This window comes from Xenopus laevis, chromosome 2L, assembly GCF_017654675.1.
Source record: "Xenopus laevis strain J_2021 chromosome 2L, Xenopus_laevis_v10.1, whole genome shotgun sequence".
In the NCBI taxonomy this organism is placed as follows: domain Eukaryota; kingdom Metazoa; phylum Chordata; class Amphibia; order Anura; family Pipidae; genus Xenopus; species Xenopus laevis.
This window is the reverse complement of record NC_054373.1, coordinates 161,277,112-161,293,319: the sequence shown is the minus strand read 5'-3', so window position 1 is coordinate 161,293,319 and position 16,208 is coordinate 161,277,112. Positions and strand designations below refer to the sequence as shown.

Sequence of the window (16,208 nt, the reverse complement as noted above, 5' to 3'; positions counted from 1 at the left end):
GGTAGTCCTTCGGAATCAAAGAGATTAGTGCACTTACGTGCCCAGATAAGGATCAACACTGGCCAAACTGCTCAATCAAACGTGAACATATAATTTCCTTAAAAATGGATCTAAATCCAAATAGAGCATTAATGTATAATTGCTCATTCGGGCACTTTTTTTCTTTATAGTAGTATATGTGTGTTATTAGCAGTTTTTAGGCTCCTAATACCAGGCTTTCATTTCAGCAGCTGTCTTTCAGAGTCAGAGTGCAAGCCTTAACTGACCATGTAGGCAGCACAAGGTTCCTTAGGGTCATTGACCTTGCAAAAGCCAATGATCCAAGACAATATTAGCAAACTAAAAAATGGCTAATATATCCGAAAACTCAAAATGGAGCAATAGAAGTCTTCATGAATTTTTTTTATATGTATTTAGATGTCCTTTAAGTGTAAGAAAGATTTCCATTCAAACAAATAATTATGTACCCATTTGTTTCAATGTATTGTAGCAGATTTTAGATTCAAAATGTTTTAAAAAACAGATGCATGAAAAGTAGAAAAAAGGGAATCTGGAAGGAAAAACTCTTTTCTTGCCTTTAAGAAAACCTACAGTTTACGTTGCCCTTAAGTTTCTCTTTCTTTCTTGCTGTCATTTTCTTTCTCTATCACTCAACTTACACAAGAACTCTGAGCAATTTTTAAGAATTCACAATTTGTTTTACCATTGAAGCCACTCAAAACCTAACCCTAAACCTTACACAAGTTTCCATTGTGTTTTGTTATGCTGCAGAAGATTTAAGTGACAAATGATGTATTCCTCCATTAAATAAAAGGAACATCCCCATTCATTTCTCACAAGTGAGATTTGGCAATAAAATCAAAGAAGAATGATTACATTTTGAGAAGTTTCCCCCTCAATGGGGATAGAAATAGACTGGGCCAGTGAAAAAAAGTATGTAATAGAATTGTGCCCTAAAATTCAGGTTCTTTGCATACTAGGGAAGTTTATTTTAGCTCCTGAGAATATTCTCTCCCCCTAAACCCAAGTGGATTCAGTCATAGCACTGTCTCTGTTTAGCATTTTTATAATCTGCCTCATTGGCTATTTATAATCAATTCTAAGGTTGTGAACTGCAGAGTGACTTCAATAGCATTGACATTACATAGTTAGTGATTAAACTACAAGTGTTCAGTTTACTGTACTGAAGAGGTGTGGTTATACTGTAGTTCACCAAAGGCTAGAGGGCCATATTTAGACATACCAAATCTAAGTGACATGTTTTCTTTATTATTCGTGCATTTTTTATTTGGAGTATGTCCACTTTGTTATTCAGCATTCATTATATTTGTACTACTAGCAGAAGTTATTTTTAAGTTGCTCGGGAATACTTGTTAAATCCTGCTGCTCTGTTTTGAGGCCTGTCTCTTCCTTACACCCTTCATGTAAAGACATTCTTGACAAGCAGCTAATAAGTCTTGCAAACTGCCACGATAAAGGGAGAGCTGACAGTCAATCAGTCTTTGCAGCAGTCCATCATTCAGGTACTCTGCCTTCTTCCCAGATGTTAGTGATGTCATTAAACTGCTTCAGTGACACGCGTCTCCATGTCAATACACAAGTACAACTGCCAACTGCTTTGCTTATTTAAACACTTCCTAGCAACAAAGTAAAAAAATAATGTTATTTACTCGGGGGGAATAATATATGTATGTATGTATATTTTTATTTGTAAAGCGCTCCTTGAGGGCAAAGCACTGTACAACAAAACAATAAATTAGTAGTAACAAACAATGGGTCATTGGAATAAAAAGTAACAATAATAGTGATTGTCTAGGGATGCTAAGCTTCCACGTTCAGCCTGCCTTCATAATGGTTCTTACTTTTATACTGTATTTGTAAAAGTAAAGACCGGGCTTATTAATTGTCATTTAATTTATGTATAGGAGAATATCTCTGGCCACTCCCAGGCAGCTATTTAAATCCTCCAACATGACTCAACGCTGGCAGCGCCGGGAGATCTCAAACTTTGAATACTTGATGTTCCTTAATACCATAGCAGGTAAGGCTTCTCGCTCTCCAGTCCTTTGTAATATGTTTATGTTTGTCAAAATTGTTAGCACAATGACTTGCTACATTTATCCCTCTGGGGACTCAGCTGCAGCCCTATGATTCTGAAGCACACGCATTAAATTTGATAAGGCAACACACAACCCATCACCAAGGCTTTCACTATATTTAATGTTATGGAGGCTGTGCCTAACTCTCCTGCCATTTCCTCTGCTGACAGCTTTGTCTGAAGCTTTATTAGAGGCAACAAACCATTGCCAGAAACTGTCTAGAAATAATAATGGGGAAAATGTAATTTTACTACTTCGTCATTCTCAACAACAGCAACCAGACAGGAGAATAACAACAGGATCCTGCCTAGTACAGATGTCACCTGGAGTGTGGCATGATTAGGTAACCATGTTTTATCTCCTTCCCTGTAATCGGTAACTGCACTTCATGCTGAATGAAGATATTTGGGTGCATCCTTCCTTATAAAGCTTAGCTTGATATATGGCATCTGTCTGTGTCTGCCTGCAATAAAGATACACATTTATAAGAAGCCTCTTCTATTTTCAGTTCAGCTTTAAGCAACGTAAGCATGCTAATATATATATATATATATATATATATATATATATATATATAAATGTATAAGAATGGACTTCATGAATTACTGCTTATGCCTTGGTCCAACTTACTATAAAGGATAAGTATCATCATGCTTTAGCCAAGAGCCTTGACCAGTTATCACATCTTAATACCAAATCCTTCACTGAAATTTAGTGGCATTAGAGTCATGCTGGGGGGGTTGCTTTTCATCGAGTGGGACTTGTTAAAAATGGAGTAAAATACAGGGAAATACGACCAGAGACCATGTTATAACCTGTTAAATACTGATTCTTGGAGGAAAGCTCATCTTTCACCACAAGGTCAGAGTAACAGTGGAGTGTGGTTAAAGGACAAAAGGATGAGCATCCTACAGCCACCAGGTAAAACCTCAAATGAGAGAACTGTATGTAATACTACTTTAAAACGACTGTGTCCAAGCATCGTCCAACGAACCCGAGCAACCGGAGGGCGGATGTGCCTCAAAGAATGAGCCAAAACCATTTCTGCAACGCTGGAAGAAAAGAGCTGGTTAGGCTGTGAAAAGTGGCTCTACACAGTATTAAAGTATAGGAGTTGAATAATAATGCAAACAATATATTTTAGTTTTAGTCTTCTTAATATTTTTACAAAACAGTATCCTTTAAAATTTCAAATTTTACATTTTATTCTTTGTTAAAAAAACACAATTTCAGTGTAGGATGTATTATTACAGGTATAGGATCCCTTATCCGGAAACCCGATATCCAGAAAGCTCCGAATTACAGAATGGCTGTCTCCCATAGACTCCATTTTATCCAAATAAATCCAAATTTTTAAAAATGATTTCCATTTTCTCTGTAATAATAAAACCGTAGCTTGTACTTGATCCCAACTAAGATATAATTAATCCTTATTGGAAGCAAAGCCAGCTTATTGGGTTTATTTAATGTTTAAATGAATTTCTAGTAGACAAAAGACATGAAGACCCAAATTACGGAAAGATCCGTTATCTGGAAAACCCCAGGTCCCGAGCATTCTGCATAACAGGTCCCATACCTGTATATGTTAAATGAGATAATATGTCTAAATATTTTTGCAAACCATTCAATGCGAGATTGCTAGACTTAATGGTTTTAAGCAAAATTAATATAGTATGTAAAAGTGCCAAAAATGTATTACCTTGTGAGAGCTAAGTTCACTGGTAGTCCTTTTTCTATAGTACAGACATCCTACATTAGAAATATGGGACCTAAAATCTATGATTGGTAGATTATTGAACTGACTATTTAAGGGCAAAAAAAGAGTATTAGACTAGAAAGCAGATTATACACCAGGCTGCTGAGCCCATCTGTTTATACAGGAGCCCGTAACAGTTAAGAACTCTTTTAAAACTCCAAGCTTATTAATATGAGTTAGAACTACCATACTGGATGTTCTGTTGAGTAAGAATTAGATGTCATGCATTGACTTTAATGTAGTATAATGCTTTTATAGTTTCACCAAGGATTGAAATTATCTGAAATGTGTACCGTTTTCTTTTTAACTTAAAAATAGCCTGTGTGCAATTAAGGTCTGTAACTGCAGCTTGTAATATCCTTCTAATAAACCAATAGCCAGAAGTTGATTTTGTAAGGGGGAGCCATAAGGACAGTTGTTGCAGATCATCAGAAACTACACAGCCATTTATGAATAGATCAATAGAAACTCAGTGCTTCCGGTTTATGTGGTATAGAATATGCAGGACATGTTCTTCATATAACTACACAGAGGATGCATTGTGCATTTTAAAGACAAAAGTTTAGTGCCATCTGTAATATTTTAGCTTGGCTGAAGGATAGAATTAATAGAATTATAGTTAATAATACTTCTCAGTATTAGGAAGAACTATACAAAGTAATACACAGTTCTGAATATTTCTCCTCTTTACAATAATTGACTATCTGGATAGCTAAACAGTGGATGATTTCAGCAATTGTACTCTAAGGATAGGCTTTTATGCATTTAAGATAGGGGTGCAGCGAGTCTAGCATTTTTGCATGTGGATTTGGATTATTTCCATGATTAGAACACTTCTGTATTAAATGCATGCTTTTATATGGAGTTCAATCCCATGAGCTTGATTTCTGTGTTGGAGGAAATACTAGAAGAGTGGAAAGTGAAGGGCATAAGCCTACATGCTTGAACCCCCGATTGCAAAAAGCTAGAAAGATAAGAAGCCGTTATAAAAGGGGTTGTTCACCTTTAAATTAACATTTAGGGGGAAATTTACTAAAGGGCGAAGTGGCTAACGCTGGCGAAAATTCACCAGTGTGGCGTCATTTCGGCACTTCGCCGATTTACTAACGGTAGCCGGCGTAAATTTGCTGGCATAATTTCGCAAAGGAGATAGACTCTGGCGCAACTTCGCTCTCTAATGCCGGTCTGGTGAAAGAGCGTTACTACGCAAATTTACTAAGTTTTTGATTTTACTGACCGTTACCTCTATCGCCAGACTTGCCTTCGCCACCTCAGACCAGGCGAAGTGAAATAGAGTAGATAGGAGTTCCTCAAAAAAAAGTTTAACATTTTTCTAAGTCCCAAAAAACGCTGGTGTTTTTTACTATTTAAAGGGTGATAGACTGAAAAAGATCGTAATTTTTTTGGAGTACCCTCCCCCCCCCTACATTTACTAACATATGGCACCTAAACTATACTGTGGGCACATGTGTAGGGCATTATAACAACTTTATATAATTTTGTTAAGGTTCCCTGGCCTTGTGTAGTGTAATGTATTTGCTGCAGCATATACGGCCATTGTACTTTAACTGCACGCCGTATGCTAATCAGCCAACGTTACCGTAACTTCGAACTGCTGAGCGTAATTTCACCAGCGTTCAGTACCCTGTGCGCAACTTCGGATCTTCGTGAATTAGCGTTGTCCAGGCGAATTTACACCTGGTGAAGTGTTGTGAATTTTCGGCGGTTAGTGAATTTGCCCCTATGTATGATGCAGAGAGTGAAATTCTGAGACAATTTGCAATTGGGTTTAATTTCTTATTATTTGTGGTTTTTGCGTTAATTAGCTTTTTATTCAAGAACTCTCCCGTTTGCAATTTCCGCAATCTAGCTGCTAGGGTTCAAATTACCCTAGCAACATGCACTGATTTAAATAAGAGACTGGAAAAAAATAGCAATAACTATAAATGTGTAGCCTCACAGAGCATTTGTTTTTAGATGGGGTCACTGACCACCATTTGAAAGCTGGAAGGAGTCAAAAGATGAAGACAAACACATCTAAAACTATATGAAAGAAAAAATGAAGGCCAATTGCAAAGTTGCTTAGAATTAGCCATTCTATAACATTCTAAAAGTTAACTTAAAGATGAAGTACTCCTTTAAGGCAGAAATATCAGGCATTTAATAGTGTGTAAGCCCTTATGGTTGTATGTGACAAACAGTAGAACCTTCTTTAAAGCCCATTGTTGGTTCTTCATTACTATGAATCTGCAAGGCATATAAGTGACACATGAAGAGCATTCTTGAGATGGGTAATTGCCTACTCTTGACTGGGGAGGCCTTGCATTAGCTCTATCATGGGAGAGTTGCATTGTGCTGACAATCTGACCTTGTTTGTCACTGTTCAGAACAGACCCATAGGCTTCTATTTGCTTCAATTCATCGGACTTGATGGTCCAAGGTCAGAATTATAATGTAAGCCAAAACGGGAGAAACAAGTGAATTTTATAGTCCATAACAGTCAAACCTTTCTTTTTAAACCTAAATGTCACAGTAGCCCAGCAATCTATAGTAAAAACATTCTCCTCTCTTTGAATTCTGTGTCTATTAAAAATAGATGACAAAGGCTTCAGAAATACTAATTATCTTTTGAGTTCAGAAGAGCCTTTTCCTCCTTTTTCTTTTTAGCATTTTTTTCCACTTTTTCTACCCTGTGATGTGCAAGTTTCACTAACTAATTATGTGTATATTTAGCTAGAGATTGCGCTGGGCTTATTATTGTCATGTAATTAGATGTAACTTGTACTGCTCGCCTCTTAAAAATCATTAAAAATTCCTTCCTAATGACCTAGAGATGACAAAATGTCTGTAAAGTGTGAAGAAGCAGACAAGCATAGGAATATCGCTCTTGGAGTGTTAATCCAGATGCCGCAATCATCTAATTAAACAATATTTTGCTGTCATTAACATTATCGCCAAGGAATTGCAGCCGTAATTCTGTCTGTCAGCTGTCCCTGAGCAACTTCACCTTTTAAAACTAAAGTGCTTCAAAAAAACGTCTAAATGTTTCAATGCCGAAAAAAAGTTTTAGGTTTGTTGCAGCGTCCTTTGTCTGACTTTAATTAATCCTGTATAGGCAATGTGAACATAGAACATCACACTTGTTATATCCTGCATTCATATTTAAACTGTATGAAGCTACACAAAAGTTCCAGTTTTATGCATGGTTTTGATGTAATATAAATATTTATATGAAGACAGGTATAGGATGCATTATCCAGAAACCCATTATCCAGAAAGCTCTGAATTATATCTAAATAATCTAAATTTTTAAAAATGATTTCCCTTTTCTCTGTAATAAAACAGTACACTTGTACTTGATCCAAACTAGGATACAATTAAGCCTTATTGGAGGCAAAGCCAGCCTCTTTGGTTTATTTAAAAGGATATTGTCGTGGGAAAAAAAGTTTTTCCTTCAAAAATATCAGTTAATAGTGCTGCTCCAGCAGAATTCTGCACTGAAATCCATTTCTCAAAAGAGCAAACAGATTTTTTTATATTTAATTTTGAAATCTGACATGGGGCTAGACTTATTGTTAGTTTCCCAGCTGCCCCAGTCATGTGACTTGTGCTCTGATAAACTTTAGTCACTCTTTGCTGCTGTACTGCAAGTTGGAGTGATATCATCCCCCTCTCTTTCACTGCCCAGATGCATATTTACCCACTTTTTATTAATGAATTCCTCAGTGTTGAAAGTTGTTGAGCATTAGGCTCTGAAAATCAGGTTTCCCGGTGGACCCAGTGGTGTAACTACCAGGGGAGCAGGGGGTGCGATTGGGCCAGGGCCCGCACCCCCTCAGGGCCCCCTGGCAGCTCGCGCGCCACTGGATTCCTGGCAAAAATAGCATACAGAGGGGGGCACATCCCACGCCAGGGCCCGCCCCCTCTAGTTACGTTACTGGGTGGACCCTAGACGGCCTAGCCTGACATTAATGCTAAACATTAACAAAAGAAGCCAGTCCTGTTTATTTGCATATTTCTAAAGGTAATAGAGTAGTTAAGAAATGAAGATGTGTATTTAAATACTCTATTGCTCTGTGTGCTGCTTCTGAGCACTGGGTCAAACCTGTATTGCCCTTCTATGCCAGTGCATAGAGCTTTTCTAACATTTTCTTTTGTATACTGTATGGTCATACTGGTAGGGGACCTGTTATGCAGAATGCTTGGAATCTGGTGGTCTCTCAATAATTTGTTTCTCCATGCCTTATGTCTACAATTATTTAAATGTCAAATAATCCTAATAGGATTTTTTGACTCCAATAAGGATTATTTATATTTTAAAGGGATCCTGTCATCGGAAAACATGTTTTTTTTTTTCAAAACGCATCAGTTAATAGTGCTACTCCAGCAGAATTCTGCACTGAAATCCATTTCTCAAAAGAGCAAACAGATTTTTTTATATGCAATTTTGAAATCTGACATTTTGTCAATTTCCCAGCTGCCCCCAGTCATGTGACTTCTGCCTGCACGGGCTGCTGTTTTTCCTTCTCAATGTAACTGAATGTGTCTCAGTGGGACATGGGTTTTTACTATTGAGTACTGTTCTTAGATCTACCTGTTATCTTGTGTTAGGGAGCTGTTATCTGGTTACCTTCCCATTGTTCTTTTGTTTGGCTGCTGGGGGGAAAAAGGGAGGGGGTTGATATCACTCTAACTTGCAGTACAGCAGTAAAGAGTGATTGAAGTTTATGAGAGCACAAGTCACATGACTTGAGGCAGCTGGGAAATTGACAATATGTCTAGCCCCATGTCAGATTTCAAAATTAAATATATAAAAAAATCAGTTTGCTCTTTTGAGAAATGGATTTCAGTGCAGAATTCTGCTGGAGCAGCACTATTAACTGATTCATTATGACAAAATTTTTTTTTCCCATGACAGTATCCCTTTAAGGTTGCCATACATGGGCAGATTAAAGCTGTCGATATCGGTCTTTTAGATGGATTCAGGACCTTATCTGCCTGCGTGTGAGGTCTTCCAACGGGTCCCCTGATTGATAGGCCAAAAATCGGCGTGATATCGATCAGGCAGGTTTGATTTTTCCTGTGATTGAGGCTAGTTGTTCGGTCCTATGAGCCATCGCTGCCCATTCTTTTAGTTGTAATACGATCATTCAGCCCCAGGGCAGAATGTTTGGATTAACCCGATATCGCTCTGCCGTTAGTGGTCATATTGGCGAAATATTTGCTCGTTTGGCAACCTCGCCAATTGAGCAGATCTTATCGTGTATGGCCACCCTAACTTGGATTCAAGTAAATGTACTCTTCTGTTATTTCAAAGAAACAGGAAATGCTTTTTTTAAATTTTAATTATTTGATTAAAATATAGTCTATGGGAGATGGCCTTTCCGTAATTTTCTGGATAACGGGTTTTTGCATAACTAATTCCATGCCTGTATTATCACTTGCTGGGTTTAAACAATTTTGACAATTTCCCTCAGTTTTGTTTCTGTGTTCGTTACATAGGCCACGGCACTATAAATCCAGAACAACAGTGGACATTGTTATACACTGTACATTGTTATAGCCTTGTATTCTGGCTTTGGTCACCTATTGACTACTCATTTATATTATTTCGGCTATTCTATGTGTCATAAGTTTTTTGACACTCCAGCAATCATTAATCTGTCAAAAGAAGACCTCTCTATCTGATTATATGCCTCCAGCCTAAATCAGATTATTTTCCCCTTTCCTTGCCTTCTGCATTTTGTTGCATGGTTTAAAAAAACTATTTTTTTGGTAATGTCCATGTCAGTGATTTCTGTGCACAGCTGACAATTAAAAGCCACTACCATAAACGAATATTTGCAATTAACCCTTCACCTGGTTTTTGCTAACTTAAACCTGAATAGTTGCCCATTCTTGAATGTGGCTGTTGAGGTTGGGATAGACTGCTGAAGGCAGGAGAAACAAGGGAAGCTCTGTTAGCTGTTCCAGGTCTGCAGTAATCATTAAAACCTAGAAGGAAACACTTGTATGACAGACCTGTAAATCTCTTGCCAGCCTGGGGCTCAATTACCTATGCTATTTTTGTCCGTTTTTGCTTTAAAAAAAGAAAAGAAAAGATTTTTATGTTCATTTGTAGCAAAGGAACTCCCAAGCCAGATCATTAATGATGGGTGTTATGTGACTCACTGAAAGCCATACCAGATTTCCCGCCATGATCGGGGGCTTTTCACTCCATTTGTTGCTGCCTACCCTTCAGCACATTGTGGTTGTGGTTATGGATCCACTCCGTACTCCGTAGTCAGTTGTAAAAAATACCACAAATGAGCTTGGCTTTCTGTGGGAACAAGCAATGCTTCTAATTAAGCTTAACTGATGGCTCAGTTCAATTAGCAATGCCACACAGAGCGATCCCAGGAATCCTGTACATCAGTTTTCCTCCAAAAAATAATGTTCTCATTTAATGGGCTGGTAGAATCAATATGCCACCAAGGTGAAAAAGCTCATCAAGATGTAAAAGTATGAATATGATGAGTTTTTTTCCCAAAGAGTGTTGGCTTCTGTACATGTTACCCAACTCACACGGGCACATTGCATGCTATAAGCATGTTTCGTTTAGATGCAGCAAATCTACTATTATAGGAAAGAGTCCTTCATCCTGGATTCAGTGCACCCCTAGTTTTGGATCTCTAGCTCTCTGCAACTGTCCATTAGTGTTTATAAATGAAACCTGCAAACACAGCAGCAAGCTTTTTTTTTTTTTTTTGTTGACTTGAGGTACCTGTCTGGATTCAATTTCACAGCTGGCCTGGGGCTGAAAAGAGAGAGAAGTGAGTGAAAGCAGTCAGCAGTGCAAAGGCCTAACAAGGAGTAACTTATTGCAGATACTAAGGCAGTGGGCAAAATGGAGAAATGAAGGACCACTCTAGCACTAGATCACTGGAATAAGAACAGAGGGATAGATATAAAACATTGTCTGAACTAAGTCATCAATGTTGGGTTGTGATGATTTGAGAAAAGGTGTAGAGCAAAAGAGAGAAAAGTCTATTCTGTAACTGTAAAAAGTTTATGATGTCATCCTTGAAAAAGGTCCCAATGGGGACCGAAACGTTGGAAGCAGATACTATGTAACAATACATACGTTTCGGTCTGGATCTAGACCGTTATCAAGATAACGGTCTTAGATCCAGACCGAAACGTCGATACTTGCGACTATGGTTTTAATCTTTTGATAAATAAAGAAACAAATATTTTTTTAAACTCCGGTGTGCGCTGCTTACAACTGTGGATTTGAGACCCAGGCATACACTGGGAAAGTGGAAAGTGCCAGCTTCCTGTGTGTGTGTGTGTGTGTATATATATATATATATATATATATATATATATATATATATATATATATATATATATATATATATATATATATATATATATATATATATATATATATATATATATATATATATATATATATATATATATATATATATATATATATATATATATATATATATATATATATATATGCGCCTGGGTGTAATCCTCGGAGTTCATGTAGGGAGGTCTCGGAATGAAGCAGCACTCGCAGGTCTTATGGTGAAATAAAGAAATTTTATTGTGGGCCTCTAGTAAGCACGACTAACGTTTTGGCAGTAACTAGGTGGGGGCAGGCTGTGCAGTCGGCTACAGCGGGGCGCGATCTGCCAGGGGGCTCTGCGGGGGTGCCGGCCCCCATCAGTTGCACCTCCTGCTGCCACTGTAGTTACGCCACTATGTTTTGGATGGATCCAAGCCTTTTCCTTAGAGAGCATTAAAGGAGGAAAACCTCTTCTAAATTGGCTCATTGTCTTTCTTTTTATGTATTTGGGTAAATATTTTATGTTTGTTGATAGAGAGGAAGACCTTATTTTATTCTATATAATTTTGTTTTTCTTTGATTAATTTTGTTATTTTGTTAACAATGAATTGCTGCATGATATTTATTTTTATTATGTAATTGACAATTGTTATGCTAAGCTATTGCCTTGCTGCTCTTTGTTCTTTCTGTTTTTAAATATGCTAATAATAAAAATAATTGAAAAGAAAAAGAAAAAGGAGGACACCCAGAATCTGGTGATGTCCATGAGTTCAAGACTTCAGGCTGTCATTGCCAGCAAAGGGTTTTCAACCAAGTATTAAAAATGAACATTTTATTTTCAGTTTTTTAATTTGTCCAATTACTTTTGAGCCCCTGAAATTAAGTGATTGTGTTAAAAAAAAAAAGGCTTTAGTTCCTCACATTTTTATGCAAACTTTTTGTTCAACCCACTGAATTAAAGCTGAAAGTCTGCAGTTCAACTGCATCTAAATTGTTTCATTTAAAACTCATTGTGGTAATGTACAGAACCAAAATTAGAAAAAAGTTGTCTGTCCAAATATTTATGGACCTAACTTATATATGATTTTTGAAAAAATAATTGATTTAAGCTCATTAAACTTGATTGGTTTTAAGGTTAATAAAGCAGTGTCACTAGAAACCACTTTGGATTTTTTTTCTGTGAAACAAATAATCAACCTTTTCTTCTTTTAAACCTAATTAGAGAAACCAGCAGCATTACAGGAAGCATGTATATGACTTCTCTGCATATGATTTACATAGTTAAAAAGCTGGAATCATATTCGACTTAACCCAATTTTTCAGCCACTAAGCAGTTATTAAAGCATCAGGAAACTTACCCTTGGAAAGTGTTTAGTGCTGTCTTTCAGTAATGAGAAACTAGAAACCATATCCACTCTATGTACGTCAATGTTTAATTGAAAATATGCTCCTCTTATCATATCCTTCTCTCTCTGGAGTCTAAACTAATGAAGAATGAAGAAGGCCTTCTCACCATTCTACATATTTTTCTATATGCTCAGCAACTGTAATGTTTATTTTAAATGCCTTTTTTCCTGCATTGGTGGAAGCAACATGGGATCAGTCAGTGGACCATGCTTTTTTGCTGGTAGAGAAACTTGACTAATATGTGTTTATGACATGTACATGACATGTAATACAGACTGTACATGTGTACTGCTTAAATCATACTGAGAGTAGCTCAGAAGGAAAGCTTTCCTTTAGCTATATTTGTGATTCTATATCTATACAGAGTACCTTGATAGCAAGTAATGAGTAAGATGTGCGTTTTTGACTGGTTGTGTGTTTCCTATTTCTGTGTATGTGTATGTACAGTATGTGTATGTACAGTATGCGTATGTTCCAGTGTATATGTTACAGCAGATTTGTTTCTGGAATAGTTTCCACTCATGTTCCATTGTAGCAGTCATTTTTAATTTGCTAATGATCTTGTTATATCATTTAATTCAGGACGAACGTACAATGATTTGAATCAGTATCCTGTATTTCCGTGGGTGTTGACAAATTATGAATCCGAGGAGCTAGATCTAACTCTTCCAGGCAACTTCAGGGATCTTTCGAAGGTAATGCTCTGTACTGAAATCTATGTCTATCCTGTACATTTACTTCCATTAACATGATATGTATTATATTTTTCAGAATTCAATATGTATTGCCCTAGCTATGCAAATAGACGGAGGATAGGTTTTGATGTATTTTTCCATTCAAGGCCTTCAGATGAATTGCTTATAATCTAAACATCATACTCTAAGGGGGTCATTTATCAAAGTCCGATTTTATCTTAACATTTTCTGCTACAAACTCCGTTCAATCCGCTCGGGTTTTTCATGCTAATTTATTATTACATTTTCCCTAATTTGATTTGCGGGAGAAAAATCAGATTTTCATGTTTATTTCAGATTTTTCACCCGAAAACTCAGATTTCTTATGCTTTTTTGCCCAAAAACTTTGGGGTATTACAGGAGACATAGCACAATCAAAAAAACCTTAACAGGTCTGAGATGCTGGATTTTCTGATTCAGACTTTTCCATTCTCAGGGTTTAATTAATTTCTGAAAAATTCGTGATTTTTGAAAAGTCTGATTTTATATATAAAAAAAATCACCCCACTGTGTAAAGCTGGATAATGTTGCTGCAAACTGGAAGTGACATCATCAAAAGTGGATGGGAACAGAGTAAAATATCCCCCCAGAGTAAAATATAGACAATATAACATAAGATAACAAATTTAGATCCGACTCAGATCTATACCCGCACCTAAAAATCTTACCCTAATTTCGCAGGGTAGCTGCTTGTTTTGCAGGTATCCCGTGGGTACCCAACCTGCTGCAGGACTCTAGGCTGGACTCACAGTGGGGCTCATTTATCAACACTGGGCAAATTTGCCCATGGGCAGTTACCTATGGCAATCAATCAGTGATTAGCTTTTTGAAACCAGCTGCAAGTAGAATGATGAATGCAGCAATCTGATTGGTTGCCATGGATTACTGCCCATGGCCAAATTTGCCCGGTGTTGATAAATGACCCCCACTGTGTCAAGCTGGAAGTATAGGAATAGTGAGTGGTAATATTTTATCCTGTTCTACACATCATGGGTTCTTCATAACTCGCTTTTTCTAATACTGTGCCTCCCTACACACCCTTTGACGGAGCAGAAGAAATGATATTTCTTAATACTTGATTTGGCCGAGTGGCAGAAGATGATAAGCAGAACAGTTTTGTTCCAAATTACAGTGCTGCTGAAAGCGCAGGAAGTGATAATGCCTGCAGGCTCCGTACTGTAATAATGCAAATGAGGGTACTGAAGTGTGAATACGTCTGGCAAAACCAATGTAATCCTGCCAAGCGTCCTTTCACTTGTTCAGTAGAGTGTGGATGTTTATTTGTAGGGAATAAAACTTTTCACTATTCACTTATGCAGCTCAATTTCTAAAACTTTCTTCATTAAAAACATCTTTATACTTCATTGAACATCTTTTTTTACGCATTTGTTGTAATAATTTTTCAATTATAAAGGTTTCTCATGCCTGAACCCACGTATATAACAATAGGCTGTGCAGAAGGGTAAATGTAAAATGGGCAGACGCTTATAAAATTGGCACTTTACCCTCTTTATTAAGCCACAGATAGGACTTGCGACAGCATTTAACATAACCTGTGGCTTAATAAAAATACTAAGTGCCATATTGTAAATGTGTTTGGTTCCTTTCCAGCTGCTTTGTGACTCTACTCTGCATAGACCTTGTTTGGAATATCAGAAATATTATTTGTGTAAAGAGGGGAGTAAATGAACACGTAGCTATGGCTGCTCCCATTGTCAGGGGATCAGGACTGGTAAATAGGTAAATAAGGGCCCTTTGAAAGATTTAGGTCCCCAGCCTGTTCAAAGGTGTTATAGACTTCTTTATATGATACTATCATTGATCTGCCCAATAGATGTATTTATTATTGTCTAATACTTTGGAAACATTGGGCATCCATGCATATGAGCATTAGTGGGGTAAGTAAGGTTCAGGCTTATATAGAGGGGTACATTTTTTTTGATTTTGGACACCACAAATTAATCCACACTTAAAGGAACATTTTTCTGTGTTTATTTTCTATGACTATTTTTGACTACAAACGTTAAGAGCTAGATGTGAATATGAAGTAGGTTTTTTTTTAGTTTCCATTATATTTAAGTTTTAAAATTTGCTCATTCATTCCTCCAATTAAGCCCTATTTAACTACAGTATGTTTTTGCTATAGCATCCCCCTTGAGAGCGTAGCCTGTTTTCTGAGAAGGTGCTTACTTTTGTGTGCAAGAAGGAATAACAGTTCATATTCAGTGCTAAGTAGAACTGCTTAGTGTCACCAGACACCACCGGCGGTTCTCCATGACCTGTTTCAATCATTAAATGTAGTTTACAGAATATCCTGTGTGAGCCAAAGTCAAATTCTATCAGATGTGTTCTAGCAGTGATGACTTCAACAGACATATTGATTGGGTTTGAAGGCAGTCTAGGCACACCTTCTCCCAAGGCTGCTCTGATAATTCCAGGCCTGGGGCAACTAGCATAGATACAGGCTCTGATTTCCTACCCTTGCTAATCCTTAGTGTTTAACACTTGAGTGCATGACTGCCTAATAATTATTTGCTGATGGCTTCTGCCCAAATACCTTTCTTTTAGAGGGGTATTGCTAAGATTCCTAAAATCCAAAGTTTATATATTTTCCTAAACCCCCAGGAATATATCCATTTATAACATAGTTGTAACCATACAAAGGCCCTTATTCTTAAATGGATACTGTCATGGTAAAAAAATTTTTTTCAAAATGAATCAGTTAATAGTGCTGCTCCACCAGAATTCTGCACTGAAATCCATTTCTCAAAAGAGCAAACAGATTTTTTTATATTCAATTTTGAAATCTGACATGGGGCTAGACATTTTGTCAATTTCCCAGCTGCCCCATGTCATGTGACTTGTGCTCTGAT

At 37.1% G+C, this 16,208-nt stretch overlaps 1 protein-coding gene across 4 annotated transcripts in view; it reads left to right on the top strand.

The window, feature by feature from the left end:
* The window catches only part of LOC108707564 (neurobeachin), a 390,963-nt gene that overhangs the window by 321,122 nt on the left and 53,633 nt on the right, over positions 1-16,208 (top strand). For all 4 annotated transcript variants that reach the window (XM_041582642.1, XM_041582644.1, XM_041582643.1 and 1 more), the window contains 2 exons: positions 1,926-2,041; positions 13,184-13,296. In XM_041582642.1, the coding sequence (XP_041438576.1) occupies positions 1,926-2,041; positions 13,184-13,296 (229 nt within the window). The remainder of the gene's footprint in view (positions 1-1,925; positions 2,042-13,183; positions 13,297-16,208) is intronic.